The 27111-nt window shown below is 48.2% G+C and overlaps 1 protein-coding gene across 1 annotated transcript in view; it reads left to right on the top strand.

Annotated features, from left to right (window-relative positions):
• Nucleotides 1–27111, top strand: part of XRN1 (5'-3' exoribonuclease 1) — a 1308150-nt gene that overhangs the window by 376677 nt on the left and 904362 nt on the right. The window contains exon 18 of the mRNA XM_086943712.1: nt 22274–22369. Within this exon, the coding sequence (XP_086799838.1) occupies nt 22274–22369 (96 nt within the window). The remainder of the gene's footprint in view (nt 1–22273; nt 22370–27111) is intronic.

Here is a 27111-nt window from a genome sequence, read left to right as displayed (position 1 = left end):
ATTCAAACCTTGCACGACTTAGGGTTCACAATCAACTACACCAAGTCGCACCTGCAACCCTCTCATAAACATCAGTATCTAGGGGCTACAATAAACACGTCTACAGCTCTAGCGTATCCCAGTCCAGCTAGGATACAGAGCCTTCAAACCTTAGTCACAGTCTTCCAACATCAACACTCTCTCCAAGCCAAGTGTTCATGAGACTAATGGGCATGATGGCGTCTTGCATTTTTATTGTACCATATGCAAGACTGCAAATGCGTCCGTTACAGGAATGTCTAGCACAACAGTGGAACCAGGCTCAAGGCAACTTACATACCTGGTGTTGGTAGACAGCTACACACGTCGCTCTCTGCAGTGGTGGAACACCAAAAACTTGACAAAGTGGCGGCCGTTCCTTGAACTTGTTCCACAAATAATACTCACAGCAGACTCATCTCTCACAGGATGGGGAGCCCATCTCCTACATCATACGACACAAGAACAATGGACCACTCAACAAAGATTGCTCCATATCAACCATCCAGAGCTGCTAGCAATATTCTTAGCAATCAAAACATTGCAAGTACAAGTACAAAACAAAGCTGTCTTAATCCGGAGGGACAACATGACAGCTATGTATTAAATACAAAAACAAGGGGGGACACACTCTCTACAACTGTCCCAGCTTGCACAGAACATTTGGAGATGGGCCATTCCACAAAATATATATCTGCTAGCACAACAACGTCCAGGAGTTCACAATCAGATAGCAGATCTGTTGAGTCGGCAGACACAACAAATTCACGAATGGGAACTACATCCGCAAGTTCTTCAACCGTTTTTCCACAAGTGGGGTGATCCAGACATAGATCTGTTTGCCACACAAGAAAACGCAAAATGCCCAACCTTCGCCGCTAGGTTTCCACACCCGCTGTCCAAGGGCAACGCGATATGGATGAACTGGTCAGGCAGATTTGCGTACGCTTTTCCACCACTACCACTAATACCATTAGTAGTACGCAAGCTCAGACAACAGTCTCTCAAATTAATCCTGGTAGCTCCCACATGGACACGCCAGCCGTGGTTCACCACACTGCTAGAACCCTCTCTAGTTCCACACCATAAGTTACTTGGTTATCTAAATCCACCATTACACTGTATGAACATCATTAAAGGAGGACGGTGGCAGAGTTTCCCGATCCGCTGTTTGCCTGCAAGCTGCTCCAGAGTGCCAGTAACAATCAAAGTATTGATGTGTGGGGCTGCCTGAACTCAGGATTAGCTTTTAAAGCTACTTTTAAATTTTGCCGTACTTGCAATAATTGCATTATTTTATTTTAAATTGCTGCCTACTGTACTGGTGGTCTTCCCGTTTCGGCCGTAGTGGTTCCTGGAGCCTGGGGTATAACAGAGGTCCACTTCTGTAGAGGAGGGCTGCGCTCGATAATACAGCCTGCCCGCCCTGGTCCGACTCGGCACTTAGAGCCGTTGAGCGGAGGGCGGATAGGTAAGAACCTGTCACTTCCGCTTGGAGCTGCGGTTAGCGCACTAGTCTTCCGTGGCTAAGGGCTATTTAGCCTGTCCATCAATCTGAGCGCGCAGCGGTCGCGCGCAGGGGTGCGCCTACGAACACGCCTAAGACAAGCCGAAGACAAGCCCGTCTGTGCCCGTCCGCGACCGGACGGGACCAGGGGCCATGGGCTCTACACCTATGAGTTTGGACCCCGCTGGGCGTCATGTCATCTGCTACTCAGCTCAGGTATTAAAATAGTTACAACCAGCCTTTCCATCAGGCTGCAGGCGAGACACATGGCCGTGTCTCGAAGGTCCTTTTTCCTGTATTAGGTGTCACCATCAGGCCTCCCTTACATGCTCCCGCACTGATGGCGACACTAGGATATCTGAAGGGTCTCCCCCTCAAGATTGTTCCATCAAGCTCCCCACCTGTAGTAACATCGCAGTAACCCCCAACAAATCTGGACTAAAATGTTCTTTTAAACATTCGCTCTCTGCCCAAACATTACCAGGAACTCTGGGACCTTGTTAATACTGTCTCACCAGATATTTGCTTCCTTACGGAGACTTGGTTGAAGCCCCACACGGTTCCGGCCATCATGTTGGGGGTTCCAACTGGATACAAGGTTCTCAAAAAAGATCGCCCCATCAAAATAGGTGGCGGTATTGCTATCATATATAGAGAAGACTTGAAGGTCTCTCTACTTGATCAGAGATGCTGCTCTTTGATGGAGGTTATGATCTTTAAGATCAGTTCCACATCTAAAATCCACTGGAAGGGAGCATTAGTCTATCGCCCTCCGGGGCCGAGTACAAGCTTTTCGCTCACCCTAATGGAACTGCTAGCCCCTTATTTTAAAGCTAAGGAAGACTTTATTTTACTTGGAGATTTCAATATTCATATTGATCTCCCTAATCACTCAGACACAGTATCTCTGCTCTCTGATCTTTCCACATTAGGACTAGTAATTCGGAACAGTGGTCCAACACATACAGGTGGACATACCCTCGATGTAATCTTTTGCAACTGTCCTAAGACAAAATGTGAATCCTCAACCCCGGTAAGCTGGTCTGACCATTATATGGTCGAATTTACACTCTTAGGCCTTTACTTGCCACGCCATGAGCCTCTTCCGGCAGTCTGGCGACGACAGTGGTACAAGATAACCCAAGAGGGGCTACAGAGGGTATGGAAAGAACCTATTATTCTTGAGAATGATGATGTCGAGAGTGGTCTTACTAAGTTTAACAGGGCCCTCTTAGAGGCGGTGGACTCACTGGCGCCTTTGAAACTTCATAAACAGTACCCTAGATCCAAACAGGAAGCATGGTACTCGAAAGAGCTGAGAGTGGAGAAACAGGGGTGTAGAAAACTCGAAAAAATCTGGAGGAAGTCTCATACACCCCTCAGCAGGAAGTTGTACTCAGTGGCTCTGGCCATTTATCACAAAAATATAAAATCAGCCAGAAAAAATAGCCTCGCCTTACAACTGGCAGAAGCTGGCAATTCCACCAGAGAACTTTACAAAATTCTTCAATCTTTTGTAAAGCCGGTGGCCTGTGAAAGTCCTGATGATTTTTCTCAGACTCTTTGCGATGACATCTCAGCATTCTTAGAAAATAAAATAGTCAATATATGAGAAAATCACTAAGGCCGCAAATCTCAGGAGTGATGTTGATCCTCCCGTCCTCCGGACACCTGACGGTGAAAGCATTCGGCTCTCTTCGTTCCCGGAAGTCAGCTTATCTGATGTTGTTTCCCTGTATAGTCAAATCAAGACAGGGTCTCCAACAGATATTATTCCTGCTAAAATGGTTGCTCCGCTGGGTTGTTTGCTCTCCACCAGCATCCAAATGGTGATCAACCTCTCCCTTAAAGCAGGGCAAGTGACTCGAAAAAGGAGATAGTAAACCCTATTCGGAAGGATGCGGCACTGCCATGGTCGGATTTTTCCAATCTCCGCCCGATCTCTCTCCTACCCTACCTTAAAGATGGCCGAGAAGTACTTGAATACACATGTGTCTAATTTCATCGAGGCAGCGGGCGGTCTGGACCATTCACAATCTGGGTTCAGACCAAATCACAGCACCGAATCAGCCCTCCTCTCTGTGAATGATACCATCAGGATGGCACAGGATGGGGGAGGCTCTATGGTTTTGGTGCTGTTGGATTTATCCGCTGCCTTCGACACGGTGTCACACGAAATTCTTATCGGCCGTCTGAAGAGGGTAGGGATAGGCGGAACCGCCCTGGCATGGCTAGAGAGTTTTCTCTCAGGCTGTTCAGTCTGTCCAACTGGGCTCCCATTTCTCAATCTCTAGAGAGCTCACCAAGGGGGTTCCTCAGGGCTCATGCCTAAGCCCTACACTTTTCAAATTGTATGTGGCCCCCTTGGCCGACATTGTGAGAGAATATGGGTTTACGCCTATATCGTATGCTGACACCCAGCTTCTTTTTTTTTTCCAGACCCTGACACCAGCTGTCAAACAAACTTTTGCTGCAGGAATGAGAGCTATAGCTGATTGGATGGCCTCCAATTACCTACAATGTAATGTGGGTAAGACGGAGGTCATGCTTTTCGGAGAAGCCTCTCTCCTTTGGTCACCTGATTGGTGGCTGTCGGAACTAGGGCCTGTTCCCTGCCCTAAGCAGGTATTAAAAAACCTTGGTGTACGCCTTGATCAGTCATTGCTTCTAAAAGATCACGTAACTCAAATCGCTGGATCTTGTTTTAGGGTCATTGGATTACTGAGGCTTGTATTTCCATACCTAGCAGATAGCTACAGGAAAACCCTGGTTCAAGTGCTTGTGATTAGCAGGCTAGATTACTGCAACAGGCTCCTTCTTTCTGCCAACGAGGAACAACTTGGCCGATTACAGGTAGCCCAGAATACGGCAGCAAGATTAGTTCTTAATGCCCCAGCTAGATCCCCCTCACGCCCTCTTTTGAACAAACCCCACTGGCTGCCCATTCGCCAGCGGGTTAAGTTCAAAATTTGTTGCGTAATCCACAAATGCCTGTTTGGTACTGGCCCAAAATATCTGACCGAAAAATTCAAACCATACGAGCCAGGTCGCTCCTTGCGCTCTATGAACCAAAGGTTGCTCCAAGTCCCGCGGATTAAAAGGGAAAGGCAGGGTGGTAGAGCACTCTCCTATAAGGGTCCAACTCTCTGGAACACCCTACCCCCTCCCCTAAGACAAAATCCCAATCTAGGAGCTTTCAGGAAACTTTTAAAGACACATTTGTTCCTGACTATCTAAAACCTGTATTTTGTTTGTTCATTGACCTCAGGCCTCTAGTTTATGGTAAGAACACAAGCGCGGAGATACCCCTATGGGGGTCGAATTCCTGCGCTATATAAGAAACTAAATAAATAAAGAGGCCAGGAGACCTACTACCAGAGCTTGTTATGCTGCTAAATGGAAGAGATTTGCTATTTATTGCAACAATAACCAAATTGATCCCCTGGAAGCGTCTATCCAGAATATCATTTGCTACCTTTTACATTTACAAAGATGTAACTTAGCATATTCATCCATACGCCTGCACCTCGCTGCAATTGCAGCGTATTTACAAAACAGTTAACATCTGTCTCTCTTTAGAGTGCCTGCTATTAAAGCATTTATGGAAGGACTAAAAAGAATCAATCCCCCCAGGTTACCACCTTCTCCAGTGTGGAACCTAAACGTTCTTCTTACAAGACTCATGGGACCTCCTTTTGAGCCTTTACACAAATGTGAATTGCAATTCCTCACGTGGAAAACAGCTTTCCTTATAGCTATTACCTCTCTTAGAAGAGTAAGTGAGATACAAGCTTTCATAATACAAGAACCATTTTTGCAACTACATCGTAACAAAGTGGTTCTAAGAACTAATCCGAAATTCCTTCCAAAAGTCATTACTCCTTTTCATTTAAACCAATCTGTAGAGTTACCTGTGTTTTTCAAAAACCCTCACTCTGTAGCAGAAAGAGCTCTACACACACTAGATGTTAAAAGAGCTCTTCTCTACTGTATAGATAGAACTAAATCTTTTCGAAAAACTAAACAATTGTTTGTGTCTTTCTCTCCACCTCATAAAGGCAACCCCATCTCTAAGGGTGGAATTGCAAAGTGGATTGTAACATGTATACAAATATGCTTTCAGAAAGCAAAACGTACATTAACAGTTCCTCCTAGAGCACACTCCACACGCAAACTAGGAGCCTCTATGGCTTTCTTAGGGAACATTGCCCTTGAGGACCTATGCAAAGCAGCAACATGGTCTACAACACACACCTTCACTAAACACTACTGTGTTGATGTGCAAGCCAAGCAGCAAGCTGCAGTAGGCCAAGCTGTCCTTAAAACTCTTTTTCAAACTACTGCAACAGATACAGGTGACCACCGCTAGGGGAGACACTGCTGCACAATCGATGCTAAGTGTAGTATCTGCAGCTCATATGCCTCAAACGGAAAATGCTACTTACCAGTATGCATCTGTACTTGGCATGTAGAGCTGCAGATTACTGCCCGCCCGCCTCCCCAGGACCTTTATCTGTTCCAGTTTATCTTACTTAGATGTACACGCATGGACATCCTTTTTAGGTCGAGGACCGTAGGCTCCGCTTGCGCAGTCTCGGTCCGTAGATTTAATGTTTCTTGGTACGGGGGCTTGAACCCTCCCCTCTTCTCCATTGGCTGGCTTCCTAAACGGAGGTCAGCCATTGGAGGAGAGGGGAGTCACTTCGTTTAAGCCCCGTCTTTTTCGGATTGGGGGGGCCTGTTTTTTCGTTTCTTTCTCGCTGTGATGTCATCATGAAAAAACACGACCCCCTGTCTGAAAAGGACTGGGCTTAAATGCAAATGGCGGGCGCTTCTCTTCACGATCCCTCCCCTGGTGTCCTCCTCCTGCCCCGTCTCTTCCCACCTCTTCTCTTTCCCTCTGGTGCCTCCCCCTTCCTTCCTCCCTCCCCTCGTCGGAGCCTGCCGCAGTCCGGGATCTCCCTGATCGGCGCCTCGCGGGCGCTCCGCAGACCCGGCACTCCTGAGAGACGTGTTATCTGAGGCGCTTCACACACACCTGGCAGGTGCCCTAACCCCAAAGCCCAGCTACCACACCTGGCAAGTGCCCCCACCCGAAGCCCCGCTACCACCCTTGGCAGGTTCCCCCACTCTGAGGACGTTCTCCCACACCTGGCAGGTGCCCCTCTCTGAGCAGCTCTTAGCTGGTACCCACACCCCCAGGTGGTACTCCGATCAGTTCGTCCCATAGCGCCCAGTGCTCCACTTCTAGGAGCGCCAGGACTCCCCACAGGTGCCCACTCCGCCTGACAGTGCCCCAGCCCACCCGACGCCTGTGATGAGTTTGTACGGCAGCCGCTATGGGGATGGCCGCGGCGGCTTCAGCAGCAGCTCCCAGGGCTCGCTGTCCTTGTCCGGCCGCCGCTGGTCCAGCAGCGGTGTGGTGGGCTACTAGCCCGGGCTGCAGAGGTCCACCAGTGCCCGGACCCTGGCCAGGAACGGGCCGGGGCTCACACGGGCCACCCCCGGCTTCCTGCTCTCCTCCATGTCCTCCCTGGAGATCAACCCCCAGCTGCACCAGATCCGCTCCATGGAGAAGGAGCAGATGAAAGGCCTCAACAACCAGTTTGTCTGCTTCATCAACAAGGTAAGCCCTGGCAGCGGGCTGGGGAGGAGTCAGTCACATGTACATCTAGCGCCTCGGAGAGGTCGGTAGGATTGGGGTCGATCAGGACACATTTAAATTTGGGGACACAAAGGCCGGTAAGGCTGGGATTGGGCCAGTCATCATCCTGGTTTTTCTGTGCCTCTGTTCCCTGCTTGTCATCCCGGCCTGCTTGTAATCCCGGTTTTTCTGTGCCTCTGTTCCCTCTTTGTCATCTCGGTTTTTCTGTGCCTCTGTCCCCCCCCCTTGTCACCCCGGTTTTTCTGTGCCTCTGTTCCCCCCCTTTGATCCCGGTTTTTCTGTGCCTCTGTTCCCTGCTTATCATCCCGGTTTTTCTGTGCCTCTGTTCCCCCCCCTTGTCATCCCGTTTTGTCTGTGCCTCTGTTCCCCCCGGTTTTTCTGTGCCTCTGTTCCCCCGGTTTTTCTGTGCCTCTGTTCCCCCGGTTTTTCTGTGCCTCTGTTCCCCCAGTTTTTCTGTGCCTCTGTTCCCCTGGTTTTTCTGTGCCTCTGTTCCCTGCTTGTCATCCCAGTTTTTCTGTGCCTCTGTTCCCTGCTTTTCATCCCGGTTTTTCTGTGCCTCTGTTCCCCCGGTTTTTCGGTGCCTCTGTTCCCCCGGTTTTTCTGTGCCTCTGTTCCCTGCTTGTTATCCCGGTTTTTCTGTGCCTCTGTTCCCTGCTTGTTATCCCGGTTTTTCTGTGCCTCTGTTCCTCCGTTTTTTCTGTGCCTCTGTTCCCTGCTTCCATTAAATCAATTGGGTGTCACCCACAGAATCAAAGGACCTGGGTATAGGTAATATAGAAAACAAGGTGGTCCTCGATATTGATTCAAACAAAAATATATAAGTATAAATTATGTCTTATTTGTGCGATTAAATCCAAGCACATTGATTCAAGCAAAGGCAGGGAGATACATTAGCATTGATATTATTTATAAACACATTGAATGCAATGAAAAACAGTACCCAAAAATAGCAATTTAAGCTAAACAGGAAAGATGGATTTTAGCCACACTCTGTATTCTTGTTATACCAAAATTTGTATATTTATTTACATCATCATAAAACAAATATATACGGCGCACAGGACTGTCAGAGTACAGTCAGAAAAAGAAAAAGGGGTGCTCTCGTGATTTTGAGAAGGAAGGAAAGGAGAGATAAATATTATAATATACAATAATAGTATTTACACAAAAAAGGGGGGCGGAAGCTATCCGCTGTAATATGCGCCTGTTCACATCAATTAAAAAGGGGATAAGATTAGGGTGGGGGAGGTACAGGCCAAATATGGTAAACCGTCGACGTTTCGACCCTAGTGCTCCAGGGGTGTTTGGGACCTCGGCTGCGGGTCTTCTTCAGGACAAAAACAGTGGGACTTGGGGGAGGAAGAGGGGGTGTGTTGATAGGCTTGGTATGGCTTCCAAGATGATGTAGGCCGTTGTCCAGCAGGTTGTCTGGATCGAACACCTGAAGTACAAGGATGAGGCTTTTATTAGGTGCTATATGGGGTACATTCAAATACAGGATGTGGTTCATTGCAAAATGCTGGGTACATTACCAATGGTGCTGTAAGGGGGAGACCTCCGTCTGAGCGTCTTAGAGGCAGGTCACCTGTTTGATATCAAAGAAAGACACTGGGTCAGAGCCCATCTCCCAAGGGCAACCAACTCCAGATGGTCAATCTACTGATGCAACGGTCATTTGTGATTCTCAACTCACCTAGTGCATTGGTGGTGGGCTGGGATGTCTCTACTAGGTTGTGGGCGCAGCGTGGTCGGTTCGACTGGATCAGGCCTATAGAGTAACGAAAGGAGGTAATCGGGTACCGGTATGTATGGTTTTGCTTAATACACCTACTGCTTGGATACATAGAGGGACTTACCCAAATTGGGGTCAAGTTGGAAATCCTACCGGGGCCCCCCCGGCGGTATTATGTGACACTTTAGCATTCGGTTATGAAGTGATTACATGTCCGCTTACATCGAGGGGTCGGGCTAGGACATGTTCTTACCTCTTATGCTTGTCATCCTAGTTTTTCTGTGCCTCTGTTCCCTGCTTGTCATCCTGGTTTTTCTGTGCCTCTGTTCCCCTGGTTTTTCTGTGCCTCTGTTCCCTGATTTTCATCCTGGTTTTTCTGTGCCTCTGTTACCTGCTTGTCATCCCGGATTTTCTGTACCTCTGTTCCCTGGTTTTTCTGTGCCTCTGTTCCCTGCTTGTCATCCCGGTTTTTCTGTGCCTCTGTTCCCTGCTTGTCATCCCGGTTTTTCTGTGCCTCTGTTCCCCCGGTTTTTCTGTGCCTCGGTTCCCTGCTTGTCATCCCGGTTTTTCTGTGCCTCGGTTGCCTGCTTGTCATCCCTGTTTTTCTGTGCCTCTGTGTGTGTGGCTCTGTCTGTGTGTGGTGGCTCTGTCTGTGTGTGTGGTGGCTCTGTCTGTGTGTGTGGTGGCTCTGTCTGTGTGTGCGCGTGGCTCTGTCTGTGTGTGCGCGTGGCTCTGTCTGTGTGTGCGCGTGGCTCTGTCTGTGTGTGCGCGTGGCTCTGTGTGTGTGCGTGGCTCTGTGTGTGTGCGTGGCTCTGTCTGTGTGTGCGCGTGGCTCTGTCTGTGTGTGCGCGTGGCTCTGTCTGTGTGTGCGCGTGGCTCTGTCTGTGTGTGCGCGTGGCTCTGTCTGTGTGTGCGCGTGGCTCTGTCTGTGTGTGCGCGTGGCTCTGTCTGTGTGTGCGCGTGGCTCTGTCTGTGTGTGCGCGTGGCTCTGTCTGTGTGTGCGCGTGGCTCTGTCTGTGTGTGCGCGTGGCTCTGTCTGTGTGTGCGCGTGGCTCTGTCTGTGTGTGCGCGTGGCTCTGTCTGTGTGTGCGCGTGGCTCTGTCTGTGTGTGCGCGTGGCTCTGTCTGTGTGTGCGCGTGGCTCTGTCTGTGTGTGCGCGTGGCTCTGTCTGTGTGTGCGCGTGGCTCTGTGTGTGTGTGCGTGGCTCTGTGTGTGTGTGCGTGGCTCTGTCTGTGCGTGGCTCTGTCTGTGCGTGGCTCTGTCTGTGCGAGGCTCTGTCTGTGCGAGGCTCTGTCTGTGCGAGGCTCTGTCTGTGCGAGGCTCTGTCTGTGCGAGGCTCTGTCTGTGCGAGGCTCTGTCTGTGCGAGGCTCTGTCTGTGCGAGGCTCTGTCTGTGCGAGGCTCTGTCTGTGCGAGGCTCTGTCTGTGCGAGGCTCTGTCTGTGCGAGGCTCTGTCTGTGCGAGGCTCTGTCTGTGCGAGGCTCTGTCTGTGCGAGGCTCTGTCTGTGCGAGGCTCTGTCTGTGCGAGGCTCTGTCTGTGCGAGGCTCTGTCTGTGCGAGGCTCTGTCTGTGCGAGGCTCTGTCTGTGCGAGGCTCTGTCTGTGCGAGGCTCTGTCTGTGCGAGGCTCTGTCTGTGCGAGTGCGTGGGTTGCTCTGTCTGTGTGTGTGCGCGGCTCTGTCTGTGCGAGGCTCTGTCTGTGCGTGTGCGTGGGTTGCTCTGTCTGTGTGTGTGCGCGGCTCTGTCTGTGTGTATGCGTGGCTCTGTCTGTGTGTGTATGCGTGGCTCTGTCTGTGTGTGTATGCGTGGCTCTGTCTGTGTGTGTGCGTGGCTCTGTCTGTGTGTGTGCGTGGCTCTGTCTGTGTGTGTGCGTGGCTCTGTCTGTGTGTGTGCGTGGCTCTGTCTGTGTGTGTATGCCTGGCTCTGTCTGTGTGTGTGCGCGGCTCTGTCTGTGTGTATGCGCGGCTCTGTCTGTGTGTGTATGCGCGGCTCTGTCTGTGTGTGTGCGTGGCTCTGTCTGTGTGTGCGCGTGGCTCTGTCTGTGTGTGCGCGTGGCTCTGTCTGTGTGTGCGCGTGGCTCTGTCTGTGTGTGCGCGTGGCTCTGTCTGTGTGTGCGCGTGGCTCTGTCTGTGTGTGCGCGTGGCTCTGTCTGTGTGTGCGCGTGGCTCTGTCTGTGTGTGCGCGTGGCTCTGTCTGTGTGTGCGCGTGGCTCTGTCTGTGTGTGCGCGTGGCTCTGTCTGTGTGTGCGGCTCTGTCTGTGTGTGCGGCTCTGTCTGTGTGTGTGGCTCTGTGTGTGTGTGTGGCTCTGTGTGTGTGCGTGGCTCTGTGTGTGTGTGCGTGGCTCTGTGTGTGTGTGCGTGGCTCTGTGTGTGTGTGCGTGGCTCTGTGTGTGTGTGCGTGGCTCTGTCTGTGCGTGGCTCTGTGCGTGGATGTCTGTGCGAGACTCTGTCTGTGCGAGACTCTGTCTGTGCGAGGCTCTGTCTGTGCGAGGCTCTGTCTGTGCGAGGCTCTGTCTGTGCGAGGCTCTGTCTGTGCGAGGCTCTGTCTGTGCGAGGCTCTGTCTGTGCGAGGCTCTGTCTGTGCGAGGCTCTGTCTGTGCGAGGCTCTGTCTGTGCGAGGCTCTGTCTGTGCGAGGCTCTGTCTGTGCGAGGCTCTGTCTGTGCGTGTGCGTGGGTTGCTCTGTCTGTGTGTGTGCGCGGCTCTGTCTGTGTGTGTGCGCGGCTCTGTCTGTGTGTGTGCGCGGCTCTGTCTGTGTGTGTGCGCGGCTCTGTCTGTGTGTGTATGCGCGGCTCTGTCTGTGTGTGCATGCGTGGCTCTGTCTGTGTGTGTGCGTGGCTCTGTCTGTGTGTGTGCGTGGCTCTGTCTGTGTGTGTGCGTGGCTCTGTCTGTGTGTGTGCGTGGCTCTGTCTGTGTGTGTGCGTGGCTCTGTCTGTGTGTGTATGCCTGGCTCTGTCTGTGTGTGTATGCCTGGCTCTGTCTGTGTGTGTATGCCTGGCTCTGTCTGTGTGTGTATGCCTGGCTCTGTCTGTGTGTGTATGCCTGGCTCTGTCTGTGTGTGTATGCCTGGCTCTGTCTGTGTGTGTATGCGTGGCTCTGTCTGTGTGTGTATGCGTGGCTCTGTCTGTGTGTGTATGCGTGGCTCTGTCTGTGTGTGTATGCCTGGCTCTGTCTGTGTGTGTATGCGTGGCTCTGTCTGTGTGTGTATGCGTGGCTCTGTCTGTGTGTGGCTCTGGCTCTGTCTGTCTGTGCGTGGCTCTGTCTGTGTGTGCGTGGCTCTGTCTGTGTGTGCGTGGCTCTGTCTGTGTGTGCGTGGCTCTGTCTGTGTGTGCGTGGCTCTGTCTGTGTGTGCGTGGCTCTGTCTGTGTGTGCGTGGCTCTGTCTGTGTGTGCGTGGCTCTGTCTGTGTGTGCGTGGCTCTGTCTGTGTGTGTGTGCGTGGCTCTGTGTGTGTGTGTGCGCGGCTCTGTGTGTGTGTGCGCGGCTCTGTGTGTGTGTGTGCGCGCGGCTCGGTATGTGTGTGTGTGGGTGGATTTGTGTGTGGCTCTGTGTGTGTGGGTGCAAATGCAATAGGTCTCGCATTTGCGAGCGATTAAGCTATTGGCATAGTAAATGACAATGCCATTTATTTGTTTTAAAAACAAAAACAAAAACATAAATAAAAATAATGTCATGAGCAATGCCAATAGCTCTAACTTTAACACCTTGGCTGCTAAGGGGTTTTCCCGCTGGGTGCTGCATTCCCAGATTTTCCATTGTTCATGACAAGGTCAACTCGTCATAAGCACAGGGCAGGTAAAACCCATGACGAGTTGACCTTGTCATTAGCATGGAAGTGGTTAAAAATGCCGAGAGCATTGCATTGTAAATGCTTGTTCTTTACTTTTTCTAACTCCATCATTTCCCATCATGGCGAAAAACAATCTAAGGATTTTGCCGATGCCCATGCGCACTATCATCCAAGGGAGGAGTCACCTATCTCGTGTCTACAAAAGACTTCTTCCAAGACGACAACAACATGCAATCATTTGAGACCAATACCAGGTGGCGATCTAATGCTAAGTGTAGTAATCTGCAGCTCTACATGCCAAGAACAGAGGCATACTGGTAAGTAGCATTTTCCTTCTGTGCAGTCAATTGTAAGCACCACTTTCCACAATCTTAGCTATTTTGGTTAAATGGCTGCAGCATAATAGTTCAAACGTACATGCTAACCATCTCCCACTTTTTCCAGTTTTTGTAATAAAAGGTTTTGAGTAAAGGCTGTAGCGGTCAAGCTTAAAACATGTTGCTCAGTTGACCATCTGCTTATGTTACAGTTCAAATGCATGTCACTGGATGTACGTGCAACTCTTATTGTTAAGCTGTTGTTTGCTGGCATCTTTAAAAGCAATATTTTATGTAGCGCTATATAACGAAGAGTGGTCGTTTAAGTGCTGCAAATAAATTACAAAATGCGAAGTTCCTCCATTTATTTCCACCAGGCCGATGGAAGGTAATCACCCTTGCTAGGATTCAAACCTGCAGCCACTGCATGTCTTAGCGCCAGCGTTCAAGTCGCTGAGCTTTCCTGATGGCGAAACACTATGACCATATGCAAAAAAAAAGCACTAACAGAAAAAAATCTAAATGGAATATTGTTCTTATTATTGTTTTCCATTTCTCAATCTGAAGTAGACAGCTATCTGTGCACTGCCCAATTTAATTAAATAGTTTGGGTCCAGTTGTTTCTCAACCTTGCCAGGTGTGGATTAATTGAATCGACTCCTAGAGGAACAACATTTTATAAAGCTTGGTAGCTAAACAAAAGTTGTTCATCAGACTATTTTTCTATTGAGTGGCGGACAATTGATTCTGCAGGGAAGGTACTAATTCAAACAATTTGTGAGACCTATTAAACTAGGCTGAGAAAATCATTAACAACAGGGAGTCAAACTCAAACTGAAACTAATGCTGAGAGGCCCAGTCTGAGTTACACAGACAAAAATATTTATTGTCTTTAAACTTCATTTACCCTCAGAAACTAAACAGAGATGGAAAACCACAGCTCAGACTAGCACATAAAATGCGGTGATTTACAGACTGGGTTCTTTCTCTCTGCCTGACTAAACTCTATGGCAACCGGTCTGGGGTCATCCGAGAAAAATAAAGATTTTTAAAAAGTAGCGTAAAAACAACCATCTTGTCACACAATTCCATTGCAGATCTTGCGAATTCTGTCCATCGACGCCTACTGGATTAGTTTTGTCACAAAGGGCATTCTGCACACCGGTTGTGTGTTTTCAGTAAAACTCCCCTTAAGGGGGCGGGGCGAGACGTGGCGGTGCCTGTCACAACCACCCTGCTAATTTCTTCCGCCAAACGCCTTTTATCAGATCTTGGGCACGTGATAAAACGCAGGCCTCCTACTACTAGATAACAAGAAAGGGAACTTGGCCAACAAGAAGAGAGCGAAAAAGGTGCTGATAACGGAGGACAGGAAGGTGTGGTAACGGTGACAGTGATGGGTGCGCATTTAGGTTCAGAGAGAGGATGAAGTAAAGAAAGGGAAGACAGCAGAGGAAAAGATGGGACCAAGAGCACATCGGACATGGATACTGCATCAAACGAGCAGAGACGAAGATGGCAGTGCAGCCTTTAGGAGAAAAAAATGTAAGGAGAAAGGTGTGCGAAGTTGTGCGGATACGCAAGGGGGAGGAAGTGAAAGCGAAAGCGCGCCATAAGCGGGTTGCTGAAACAAGCCATACGCATGCACATCTCCTTTTCCTACGTGTGCACATCTCCTGTCCCTACGCGTGCACATCTCCTGTCCCCTTCCGAACAAAAATAGATGACAATAGATCTCGCCAAGGCGATCAACGCATGCGCTGCGTCGCTAGGCGAGACCTAAAAAAGATTGTGCCCTTGGTCGAACTAGCTTTCCGCACAAGGTTTTCTATCGGGGTCAGGTCTCTAGTTGCTGCATCTCTAACCTGTTGGTGTAGTGCCCAATGTTTAAGTTGCAGGTAGTGAAAGTGCTCTGAGTGCAGTACCCCAAAATCCTGTTGACAATTATCAACATAGAGAAAATGTTGTGGAATAAATCGGAAATCATCCTACATCCTCCCTCTCACCATGCGTCCAATGGCCCTTCTTTGAGGTCTTGGGGGAATTTCGGGCTAAAATATATAGGGGTATAGGGAGATGGAAAAGAGGTCCAGCCCCTGCTCCTATTTACCTTGTCCCAAGTCATAAGCCTTAAGCGTGGTCCTGGTAGGGGTGCTAAGGTATGCATTAGCTGGGCTGTCCTTTTTGGCTTTCCACAACACATCCCAAATTGTCCTGCCCACAATTGCCCAATCCATGTGGAGCCAGTGGTTGTCCGATTCCCGCATGGACCTTTCTGTGATAACCCTCAACTGTGCTGCCATATAATAGAGCTCGATGTCTGTGAGAGCCACCCCTCCCTCCTCTCTCGGTCTCCTTAACATGTGGAAGGGTAACCACGCCCTACCATCTTGCCAGATGCAGCAGAGTATCCGAGACCGTAGTCCTTTTAAATAATCTTTATCTAGTTCTGTTGGGAGTGCCTGGAACAGGTAGAGCACTTAAGGGAGAAGGGTCATTTGGACTGCATGGATCCTGCCCAGCCACGAGATGAACAGGGGTTTCCATCACTGTAGTTCCTGTTTTACCTAGGGGAGGGAAGTTCCCCAGAATAGAACTTCTATACATGGGGTAATCTGAATTCCCAAGTAAGTCAAGCTGTGCTTAGCCCATGCGAATGGAGATTCCTCCTGTATTAGTAGCCTCTCCCCCTCTAATAATGTTAGGTTAAGGATTGAAGATTTATAGAAGTTGACCCGGAAGCCCACCACTCCCTCAAATGTTTTTAACTCCGGTTGTAATGCTGGGAGGGACGTTCTAGAAGCCGTGAGGTTTAACAGGATGTCGTCCGCAAATAGTAACACCTTATGTTTATCACCCCCAAATCTAATCCCTTGAATGTCCGGATTTGCCCCAAGTCTGGTTGCCAGCGGCTGGATACTCCGAGCGACCAGCAATCGGGACAAACTGCACCCCTGTCCTGTTTCTCGTCCCAGCTCAAAGAATGCTGAGCTCGCCCCAGTAAGCTGAACTCTAGAGTGCTGGCTTAAATAATTGGCTCGTACCATTCTTAAAAACGTATCCCCAAATCCAAACCTCTCCAGGGTAAGAAACAGGAAGTGCCAATCCACCCTTTCGAAGGCTTTTTCCGCATTTAAGTCCAACACTATCGCCGGATTCTTAAACTTATTGGCTTTTTCGATAGGATGGAGCGTCCTGCAGATGTTATCATGCTTCTGTCTCCCTTTTATAAAACCGGACTGGTCCGGGGGGATAATGTCCGGGAGTAGATTTTCTATACAGGTCACTAAAATGGCTGAGTAAAGCTTAGCGTCCAGGTTTGAAAGAGCTATCGGCCTATATGAGGTGCAATGCTGTGGGTTCTTCCCCTGCTTTGGGATTACTGTGATGAGTGCCGTGGTGGGGGTAACCGCCTGTCTCGTTGCCATGTCATTAAATAGGGCTGTCAGATGGGGCAGTAGTTCGGGTGTGTATGCCTTGTAAAAGACAGCTGTTAATCCGTCTGTCCCCGGGGACTTATGAGATTTAAGCCCTCCAATGGAGATTTGCACTTCCTCTTCAGAGATTGGGGTGTCTAGCTGGTCTCTCCAAGTTTCTGAAATCCTAGGGAGAGCGAGCGAGTCTAAGTAATCTAACTGCCGTAGCGTCAGGGGGCGTTGCTATATAGAGATCTTGGTAAAAAGCACCAAACAGAGAGGCTATACCCCTGTAATCTTATTCTAACCCCCACCTCTTTGTGAATTCCTCCAATAAACTCGCTCGTCCTTTTTTTACCTAAGCTGTCTCGCCAGATGTGTGCCCACCTTATTTCCCTGTGCGTAAGCACTCGGTGAAGACGGAGCAGGGTGAATTCAGCTCTGTTCGTGTAGATTGCCCCGAGTTTCCCTTTGAGGGAACTCAGCTGGCGCTTAAGGCTACGCGTGGGGTTCTGTTTGTATTCCCTTTCCACTTGGGATAGTGTTGCCTTCAGGTCCTCCCGCTCCTTTGCCCTTTCCTTATTTAGCACCGATACCATTGCTATACCCTTCCCCCGAATGACCGCCTTAGAAGCGTCCCAATTGTTCTAGGGATATGTGTCATCCGGGTCATTTGTATGGAAAAAGTCTTTAATCGCTAGCTGTAATTCATCGCGGCACAACTTGTCCCACGTCAGTGAGGCGGGGAAATACCATTTTGTGAAACCCTGCGTCTTTCCACTCCAGTTCAGGCCTGCCATCACGGGACTATGTTCAGAAAGAGAGATAGGAAGGATCTTAGCTCTCTGGAGGGTGCCCTGTAGGTCCTGGGACATAAAGATGTAGTCCAGTCTGGAGTAGGTTTGCTGGGCATGTGAGTAGTACCTGTAATCTTTATTTATGTATTTATTTATTTGCGGGTTTGTAACGCGCTTGAATCGACTCAGTCAGGAGTATCTCTGCGCACAGAAGAAAAAAAAACAGACAAAGCCGACAAGAAGTATGGTTGTAAGCAATCAGTATGAGAGATTCAGTGAATTAGGTCTGGAACAGAAACGTTTTAAGTTGTTTCTTAAAGCTCAGATGTTCTGAGCATTGCCTAAGCGCGAGAGGGAGCTTATTCCATAGAGTGGGCCCGACGACGGACAAACCCTTGCCGCCCTGTCTGGCCTTCCTCGCAGCTGGCACTCTCAGTAAAAGCTGGCTGCTAGACCTAAGAAACCGGACAGGGTTATATGGGATAAAGTTGTCTGTCCAGTAAAATGGCCCTTGTCCATTTAGGCTCTTATGAATTAGGCAGCAAATTTTGAACTTAATCCTGTTTCGAACTGAAAGCCAGTGTAATTTTTCCAGGAGGGGTTTAGATGGTGATCTAGGCGGGGCGTTTAACACCAGCCTAGCTGCCGTGTTTTGTACCACCTGGAGTTTAGCTAGTACTCCCTCATTGGCTGACAGCAAGAGTCTGTTACAATAGTCAAAACGGCTCAATATCAGAGCCTGCACCAGGGTTATTCTAGTAGAGTCAAGCAGCAGGGGAAAGACTTTTCGCAAGAGACCGATGACGTGAAAGCATGAGCCCACCACCCAGTTGCCATGCTGTTTAAGGGAGAGCTCACGGTCAAGGCGTATCCCTAGATTTTTCACGAACTGTTTAGGTTCAGGCACTGGGCCAAGATCCCGCGGCCACCAGTCCGGTGTCCACATGATCCTAGCCTCCCCAAAAAGCATGAACTCCGCCTTGCCTAGGTTACATTGAAGGTAGTTAGATGCCATCCACTTAGCCACAGCTTTCATGCCCTCGGAAAAGGATGTCCTCACTTCGTCGGTGAGAGCTCTGAAAGGAAACAAGAGCTGAGTATCATCCGCGTAAGAAACCGGGATGAACCCAAACTCTCTAAAGATTCTAGCCAGCTTTGATGGATGGATTTCGAAATCTCCATGCGTCAAAGTACCCCAGATTTAAAAATGCTTGTTTTAGGGAATCTGCCTCCCATGGACCTGTGCGGCTGAGAACTATTGTCTGTGGGATGCCAAGTGAGGTTAAAGTCCCCCATTACAATTATGTGACCCTCGGCAAATCCACTCACCATGTTCAGTAGGGAATTCACAAATGCCCTTTGACCTCAATTAGGGACATAGGCCGAAAGAAATGTCACAGATCTACCCCTGAGCTTCCCTTTTACCCTTACCACACGTCTGTCTGGATGCCTTTAGTCTAGAATGTAATGTTGTTGTGAAACATCAATGATACCCCATTATGCTTCGTTTTGGCTGATGACCTGCATATAAGTGAATAGTTTTTGTGTCTAAGCCTCAACTCTTCCAGCCTTTTAAGATGAGTCTCTTGGAGCGTCACCACATCGAATTGGTGGTCCTCCAGGTACTTCCAAATTTTCTGCCATTTGGTCCTATGAGGTATCCCCGCCCCTTCGCCATATGCCCCCCTGGATATTCCATAGTTTCCCTCCCCGTTACTGCTCACCAATGTCTTTGCTCCTCCGACAATCTAGATCACCATGTGACATAGCAGTGTCTCACCCCCTCTCCCTTTGCTTCTCCACCATCCCCCCTCCACCCGAACCCTCCCTTTGAATTCAAAACATAACCAAAACAAATAACAGTGTTTGTCCGCAGGACCCTTACGTGCCCTGCTGTTACGACAGTTCTCGTGAAGAGCGGCAAGCCGGGGTTCAGGCCCTCGCCCGTCCCCTTGCTGTCTCAATAGCGATATCCAACGTAACCTAAGGCAGTTGGAGCAGGAGTCCTTGTTGTGCGCTTCACGATCACTCCTGGGAAACGTGGGGTATATTATACCCTTTCCCGGACCCCTTGCTCTCTCGTCAGTCGTAGTCTATGCGTTGCCTCTTGTCGAGCAGCCTTAAAGTTCTGTGCATTCCTGGGTTCTGTGTCGTAAAGATGTTGACCACTCCTCGTCATCGTGTGTGTGACCCCATAGGCATTGTTCGGTTGAAGCACGTGTTCATTCTTTGTTGATCGCCTCCTTGCTGTAGGCTGATGTGGGTTAAAGTTCGCCCAAATCGTTATCCTCCTGCCCTTTGATCATCACACGTGATGTGGGTCTTTTCCTGCACGTTTACAAGTATCTGGCCTCCACGTGAGTGTTATTTCCAGGCAAACCTTCCTTTCCCTCAGCTGTCTGTGAATCAGGACCTGGATGAACGTCCTTTAGTGATTCTTTCCCATTTTGTGGAATTGGACCGAGCGGGGCACTCCTGCCTGACTGCGAGCTAAACGCCTCATCGTCTGGCATTGGAATCTCGAGGAGCTCCATACTTTCTTTGAGCTCTGTGACATGACTGTCTGTTTTTATATTCGAACGCTAGCCCAAAGGAATAAGTCAATCGACATCTTATTTGGACCTGTCTGAGCTTCTCCGCGAGAGGCCTGAAAGATTGCTGTCTCTGCAGGGTCGCCTGCACCAAGTCTTGGAATAGGATGCATCGAAATCCTTGAAAGGTGATGGAGTCTTTCTTTCTGGATTCTTGTAGGATAGCTTCTTTGACCTTGTAGGAATGGAGTTTGACAAGGACATCTCAAGCGCGACGTCTATCGCCCGGTAGAGCCGGACCCACCCTGTGCGCCCTTTCGAATTTAATTTTTAAACGTTTGGGCCCTGTGTCTCTGTGAAAAGGCCTTCCACGAATGCCTCTAAATCTGGACCTTCTACCCCCTCTTCCGGTGCCCTAATCCATATATTTTCTCTCCTTGACCTGTTTTTCAGGTTTTCATTCTTCAACATGGCCAGTTGGAGTTGCTAATGTAGGAATTGTACCTGGTCTTCTGTGGTCTTCGTTCGCTCGTGCCGATAGAGTCCACGACCTGTTGTAGAGAGGTCATTTTTTTCTGAGAGATCGGTGTTCAATTGAGCCATGGAGGCCTGTAGGTCTACTTTTTAGTTCAGCCTGGAGTTCTGCTTTAAACTCTTTCAAAGAGCTGAGCAGATCCTCCTTGGTCAGAGCCATAACTGGAACAAGTGTCTTTCTCCTGAGCTTGAGTCTTCTCCGCAGGCGTAAAGTAGCTAGACACCTCAGAGGTCACCTTCTTAGGTGGCATAGATGCAGTCTCTAATAGGAACCAGCGCTTCCACAGAGTCCCAGTCTTCTTCTGAATGCTTCTCTCATGCCGCTGTTATCACTCTCTAGAAAGGCTCTGTCGCCCTGTAAACAAATGCTGGATCCCACATCCCCAGGGGGCGGAAAGTGCTTATGAGGAAGACCAATCTGCAGTGGCCATCTTGGGGTCAGCCACTCCTTGCTTATCCCTGGTGTCCATTTAAAGGCGAACTGTCCCCTGGCTTCCAGTATCGTTATGCGTCTGTGCCTGCGCTGGGTGCCAAAGAAAGTTCAGGCTTGTATCAGTAGCGTGTGCATGGTAAAACCTCTTTGTGGGTCTGAGTCTGCCATGTTGAAGTCAGGCAATATTGAAGGAGGGCTCCCCACTACATTGCTGCTGCAACACGGGTCCCCCATGTCCTCCAGCTCCCTCCCGCGGGTGATTTGGGCTTTTAATATGAGGCAGGAGCCCCTGCCTACCTCCAGTGATGTCAGGAGCCTCTCATCTGCACCAGATCTGTGCAAGGCGCACATCTGCTGCTCTCAGTGCTGAGCCTCTCGGCGGTAAGTGGAACCGCGGGCGTCTACTTGTCAGTGTCCTCTCCGAGAGTGCATGCGGCGGCGCTCTGGGTCGGGTAGCAGTGAAGTGCCTGCGACCCCGTCCTCACTCCGGGTCTGCAGCTCTGGATCAGTTTGTGCGGCCACACGCCCGCGATCTTGGGCCTCACCTCTCGTCTCCGCGAGCAGTGTTCAGCCGCAGCCGTTTTCCCGCAGATTCCGCTGCAATCAATTTTGCCCCGCATTAACTCCCATTGAGCTGCGTTTAGGCTACATTGGGGCTTTAGGTTTGTCCACAACAGCCTTGAGGCGACGGAGCCGGTGCGATCACGTCCGATCGCCCATGAGGATAACGACTTGCGTGGCCATGCCTCCTTTTGGTCAATTTTTGAGTGATATAAACACCTATTAGAAGATGTTCTACATTTTGTTTTACATTTATTTTATGATACAAAAAAGGTTTATGTAAAAAAACAAGAGTGTCAGAAGGTCTATCCAGTCTATGTATGGGTCATTAAACTAACAGAACAGTGTCAACTCATCTAACCGTGATAGAGAGAATTGCTGGATACCAGTGATCACTTACAGGATATCCATCAGTCACCACACGGAACCGCCCTTCATCATTTGGCATTCCTGTTACTCACAATAATTGGTACGCCGCTGGCTCAGTCAAGGGGGGGTCAGTTGGTATAACCTCCCAAGAGCCAGGTGGCGGCCAAACAGTGGTAGAGTGTCACAAACTACCCATCAATTCGTTTGGTGGGTGCATGATTTGCAGTGCTGTGAGAAAAGGGTGTGCAAAAAAAGGGTGAGTGAAGATATATAAAATTGGGTGAGTGAGCAGAAATAAGGAAACTTTATTACGTGCTATGCTCGCTCCGCCAATATTAAAAAAGCAGCATAGGTAGATTTAACAAATATCTACTCTGATATCAAGTTGGTTTAGACAATGGCTAAATATTGTCTTTTGCCTATATGTCTAAGAAGGGCAATGGTGACTGATTATCTCGTATCAAGAAATTGTTTTCTCGTTATAACTATACTATTACCAATATGTGCTCTAAATGTAGGCATTAATTGTAGACAAGGAGTTATATGATGTTTTATATTACTGCATGTGAAAATAGAGAATCCATTATGTATTTTTTATTTTTTATTTTCAGTTTTATTTGAAGAAAAATGGCGTGCAAGTGTTCCAGCAAAGCAGTCGTGGTGAGAACATGATTTTAGAAATCCTCTGTGAAGATGAATGTGAGCAAGTGAGTACACAATAAATACTGAATGTTTTCAGTGGAAGGACAGTATTCAATGTCAGATGTGATCTTCTGAATATCTGTTTGCTTGTTCTTGTGATCCCTTCCCTCAGTTGTAAGACCCCTAAGTTTCCTAGCAGGCCAGTGGCTGAAGACAAATTAGTGTTTCGTTACTAGGCGCTTGCCTCTAGGCAGGCGTGCAATGCCCATAGGGCTAAAAGGGGTTTAGACCCCCCGTGTTTCTCAACCCGGGCTGCTGCAGCTTAAGCTGCTGTGGCATCAGTTGCGGCACAAAAGGGGGTGGTAATGGACGGAGCATCTGAACCAATCAAACACTCACACCCAGTCAAAAGATCTGGGTTTAATCCATCACCGTTCTTTAGCCCACTCTGCCACCCCAGTTCAGACATGGCTATATGCAAATCAGTCTGACCCTGTGCCTCATGGGAACAGTCCAGCCCGAACTGCCAAGCCATGCCTTCCCTGGACCGGAAACAAGCTTCCGAGGACTGGTTTCTGGCATTCCAGCCGTCTTCAGCCCGGCTTGCTTGAATCCAGTGGCAAAGTGAGCAAGGGACTCACGTCTGAGCATACCCTGCCACACTTATGGTGGCCAAAAGGGGTACAAAAGGGGGTGGTAATGGACGGAGCATCTGAACCAATCAAACACTCACACCCAGTCAAAAGATATGGGTTTAATCCATCACCGTTCTTTAGCCCACTCATAAGTGTGGCATCAGTTGGGCAGCTTCTGGCATCTTATCTCCGCCATACCCGAGTGTTTCACAATTTAAAAAAATTTAATTTACATGCTAATGTTAACTATTTAATGAGACTTTTTTTTTTAACTGGTTACAATACTCCCTTGGCCCCCACTCTGGCTATTTCTTACAGTTGTGTTTTACTTTTATGGGAGAATGCATTTCATGAAAAGGCATATCACGAGTAGGGTTGCCACCTTTCCATAAGAAAAATTCTGGCTATTTGTTGTTTAAAGAGCCTGTAAAGGCCTAGTCGTGACACTATATTTGTAACCCGACGTTTCTATCTTTATTTCCTTTAATTTTTAGTCATGGATCATAAATGCAGCCCTAGAACAAAATTAAAAGTGCTTTCTATTTCTATTTGCAGTTTGAGGTATGCACAGAAAAGTTCTAAAAATACCGGCTTTAGGTGATGGGGTCACTCTTTGGACTTTATAATAAATAATGTCCACTCCAGGGAGTACATTAGAGTGAGCCTTTAAAGTAACCAAGGCCCTCACAACAGTTTCTGTGGTTATTTTATTTTTTTCCTCTGAACTACACAACTGAATAAACAAAAACAAAATGTCCTTCTTGGTTAGTAATGAGTCGTTCTCCCAATAACTTAATTCTGGGGGCTTTTCTGGTACATGTCCCGTCAGGAGACGAATGCCCCCATAAAAGTAAGAACAACAATAAAAGAAAACAATGTGTAGTGGACAATTGAGCTACTATACTTAAGTCTCTCGTCACCACTTCCCTGTGCAGTGCTCTGCCACTTGTGTTTGTGTGCGGCCCATTTTCCAACCGCCCACCACCTCCCGATTGCAAAGCAATGAAGGACCGAGACTTGCCTGAGGCCATGGCTCTCCTGGGTCGTGGCAAGGGGTGTCACAGCGTCCTCTCCCCCCTGGAGACGGCTGGACTTACAGGCTTTGCCTCTGGGCAGTTCCTCTGTGGGTTCGGCTCCAAGTCCTCCTCCGTGTTCTTTCTGTGGCTCCTCTCCCAGTTCCAGGGACTCATTCGCCTTTGTAAATTCGCACTCTTCAATATTGCTCATGTTTTCTCATTCTCCGGTCCACTTCCTCTATCCGTCCTGATCTTCCACACTGATGTCAGCTGTCTCCGACATTTCTAATGGGCTTGTCTCTTTACATCCTCATCACGGGTGTTTTACAGACTGGTACATCGTCTTCCTCACCTTGAAGGGATTTTGTGGTGGTCATCTTGGAAATCTCAGTCATAGTATATGCCGGATTGCACTGCCTTTCCCCTAGGTATGGATGCCATACGGAAACTGGATACCGGGACAAGTAATCAACATTTCCTTGTGACTTTCCTGGTCCTTTGAGTGTCTAAACTGGAGAGAAGCTGTAATGCTAAAAACCACTGAAGTACCTTGGAATTTGTGTCCTTGTGGGTGGCCACCAAGTCAGCGGGGCATGATCAGTAAAGATAAAGAAGGTACGGCCTACAAAGTAATATTGAAGTGCCTCCATGGCCCACCTAATGGCCAAGCATTCTTTTTCCATTGTTGCATAACGTACTTCCAGAGGAAACAACTTTTGGCATAAAAACAATATGGACTGCAGAAGACCATGTGGGTCTGTTTGGGATAATACACAGCCTAACCCCCGGTCATAAGCGTCTGTTTGGGGGACATCTGTTTTAAAAAAAACAAAAAAAATCTGTCTAGTTTAACACAGGGACATGACATAAGATACTTCAGTTTTTAAAAGCTGTGTTTGTGAACTTTAGTTCATTCTATTTGAGTGTTTGTGTTTCTGTGTGAGCAGGTCAGTGAGTGGCTTAGCAACCTCCGAAAATTGAGAAATAAACCGTTGATAATACCCTACAAGACCCACAAAGGCTCGTATTTCTTTCTTTGTTGTAGTTTGAGGTATGTTCTGTATGGCTTCTAGCTTATTATGTTGTGGCTATATGTTCCCCCGTTTATAGAGTACCCCAAGTATTCTATATGATCTGTGGCTAGAGTAGTTTGCTTAGGGTTCATTGTGAGGCCTGCTTGTTTTAAAGTATCAAAAACTTTTCTCAAGTGGTGTAAGTGGGTCTCCTAGTCGGGACTATATATGACTACGTCATCTAGATAAGCCCCATCGTATTGATGATGTGCCCATAGCAAGATGTCCACAAGCCTTTGAAATGTGGCCAGTGCGCCGTGAAGGACAAAAAGCATGATTTTAAAGGAATACAGCCCTGAGGAGGTAGAAAAATCGGTCTTCTCTCTGGTGGACTGAATGAGGGATATCTTCCAATATCCTTTGGTTGCATCAATGGTTGACATTATTTTTGCCTCTCCTAGCCTCTCTGATAATTCATCCACCGAGGCATATGATAGTTATCAAATTTAGAATGGGCATTCAATTGCCGAAAGTCAATGCAAAACCAGAGGCTTCCGTCCGGTTTCTGTACGAGCACTATGGGAGAGCGCCAGGCATTCTGAGAAGTTTCGATTATATCTGCTTTCAACATTGCTTCAACCTCTTGTTCTGCTGCCTGGCTTCTTGCTGCAGCTATCCGATAACTTTTGAGCTTTAATATTCCACCTGCTTCAGTGATATCATGGATGATTTGGGTGGTTCGTCTCTGCATATACTAGAGCTAAGACCTGGGAACTGATTTAATAAAGCATTCAGGTTTTGCATTTGTTTTTGAGTCCGCTTGTGTGCTATGTGAGATTTTTCTACTGTTACCTCACCAAAAAGCTGGAAGGGCATTTCTTGGGGTTCTGTAAGGGTCACTTGCCGTACAGTCGCTGCTGATTTGTCTACGGATGTGGTAGTCTTCCCATTATTTAACAAATTATGTTAAATCGGTCAAGCATATCTTGTGTTTGCAATAGCTATCTTATTCGTAACAGGCATTACTTTCTTTGTGACAACATATAGACCCTGACACTTCGCTATAAGTTTCTTTTCAGATGATGGTAAAAAGATCAACACTTTATCACCTACTTCTAACTCTTACTTGGCTATCCTGGTCATAATATTTTTTGCTTGTTTTGTGCCTTCTCCATATTACAGTGAACCTCTTCCGATAGGGTGGTTAGTTTCTTTCAACGCCCTGGTATATCCTAACAACGGTTTTCCCTTGTTCTCTTCCACTGTTCTGCAGGCATTTCTAAAAAGGTACAGGGTTTCCTTCCAAAGAAAAGCTCAAAAGGACTAAATCCGGTGGATTTCTGTTTGTGAGTTCTTGTAGCGAACAGGACAAGGAGTAATTTACGGTCCCAGTCCCTCCCTGTATGTTTGATATTTTTTCTGAGGATAGTTTTTATAGTCCTGTTATACATCTCTACCAGTCCATCTGTTTGGGAAGGATCTACAGCTGCACGGATCTGGTGGATCGCCAGAAGCTTGCATATCTCTCTAATTAAGCGAGCCATTAACGCGGTTCCCTGGTCTGTGAAAAAATCTCCTGAGTAAATACCACCTGGGAGAAGAAGAATATCATCGCTCGAGCTACAGAATGGGTGGTAATGCTTGAGGGGAGTAGCCCCTGGATATCATGTGGCATAGTCCAAAAGTCCTTGGATATATTGATATCCTCTGGCTGAGGGTATTAAGGGACCGACCAAGTCCATCCCTACTCGTTGAAAGGGTACAACAATGATAGGTAACCGGTGTAGAGGCACTTAATTTTCTCTCAATAGATTCATTAATTGACACCTAGGACTAGCAGCACAAAATTGAGCAGTTTCTCTAAAAACAGCAGGCCAATAAAAACGTTCTAATAAGTATTTATGGGTGTGTTCCTGTCCATAATGTACGCCTCCAGGGCAATATGCATGTCTTCTTGCACTTGGCTCCATGCCTTCATCAAGGTACTGTCGTCTTTCTGGGCTGCATCAAAACTCAGTGAAGGAGTATATCTGTCTTCAGGAGAAGAAAACAAATGAATAGAGATTGAGAGTTCGCTTTGTACTTTTCCCTTTTTTTCTTCTTTTCTGACTTAGTTATTTTTTTCCTTCTCCCTGGGGCTCTG

This window comes from Lissotriton vulgaris, chromosome 11 (genome assembly GCF_964263255.1).
Source record: "Lissotriton vulgaris chromosome 11, aLisVul1.2, whole genome shotgun sequence".
NCBI classification, from domain to species: Eukaryota; Metazoa; Chordata; class Amphibia; order Caudata; family Salamandridae; genus Lissotriton; species Lissotriton vulgaris.
This window is presented reverse-complemented; position numbering and strand designations above follow the sequence as displayed.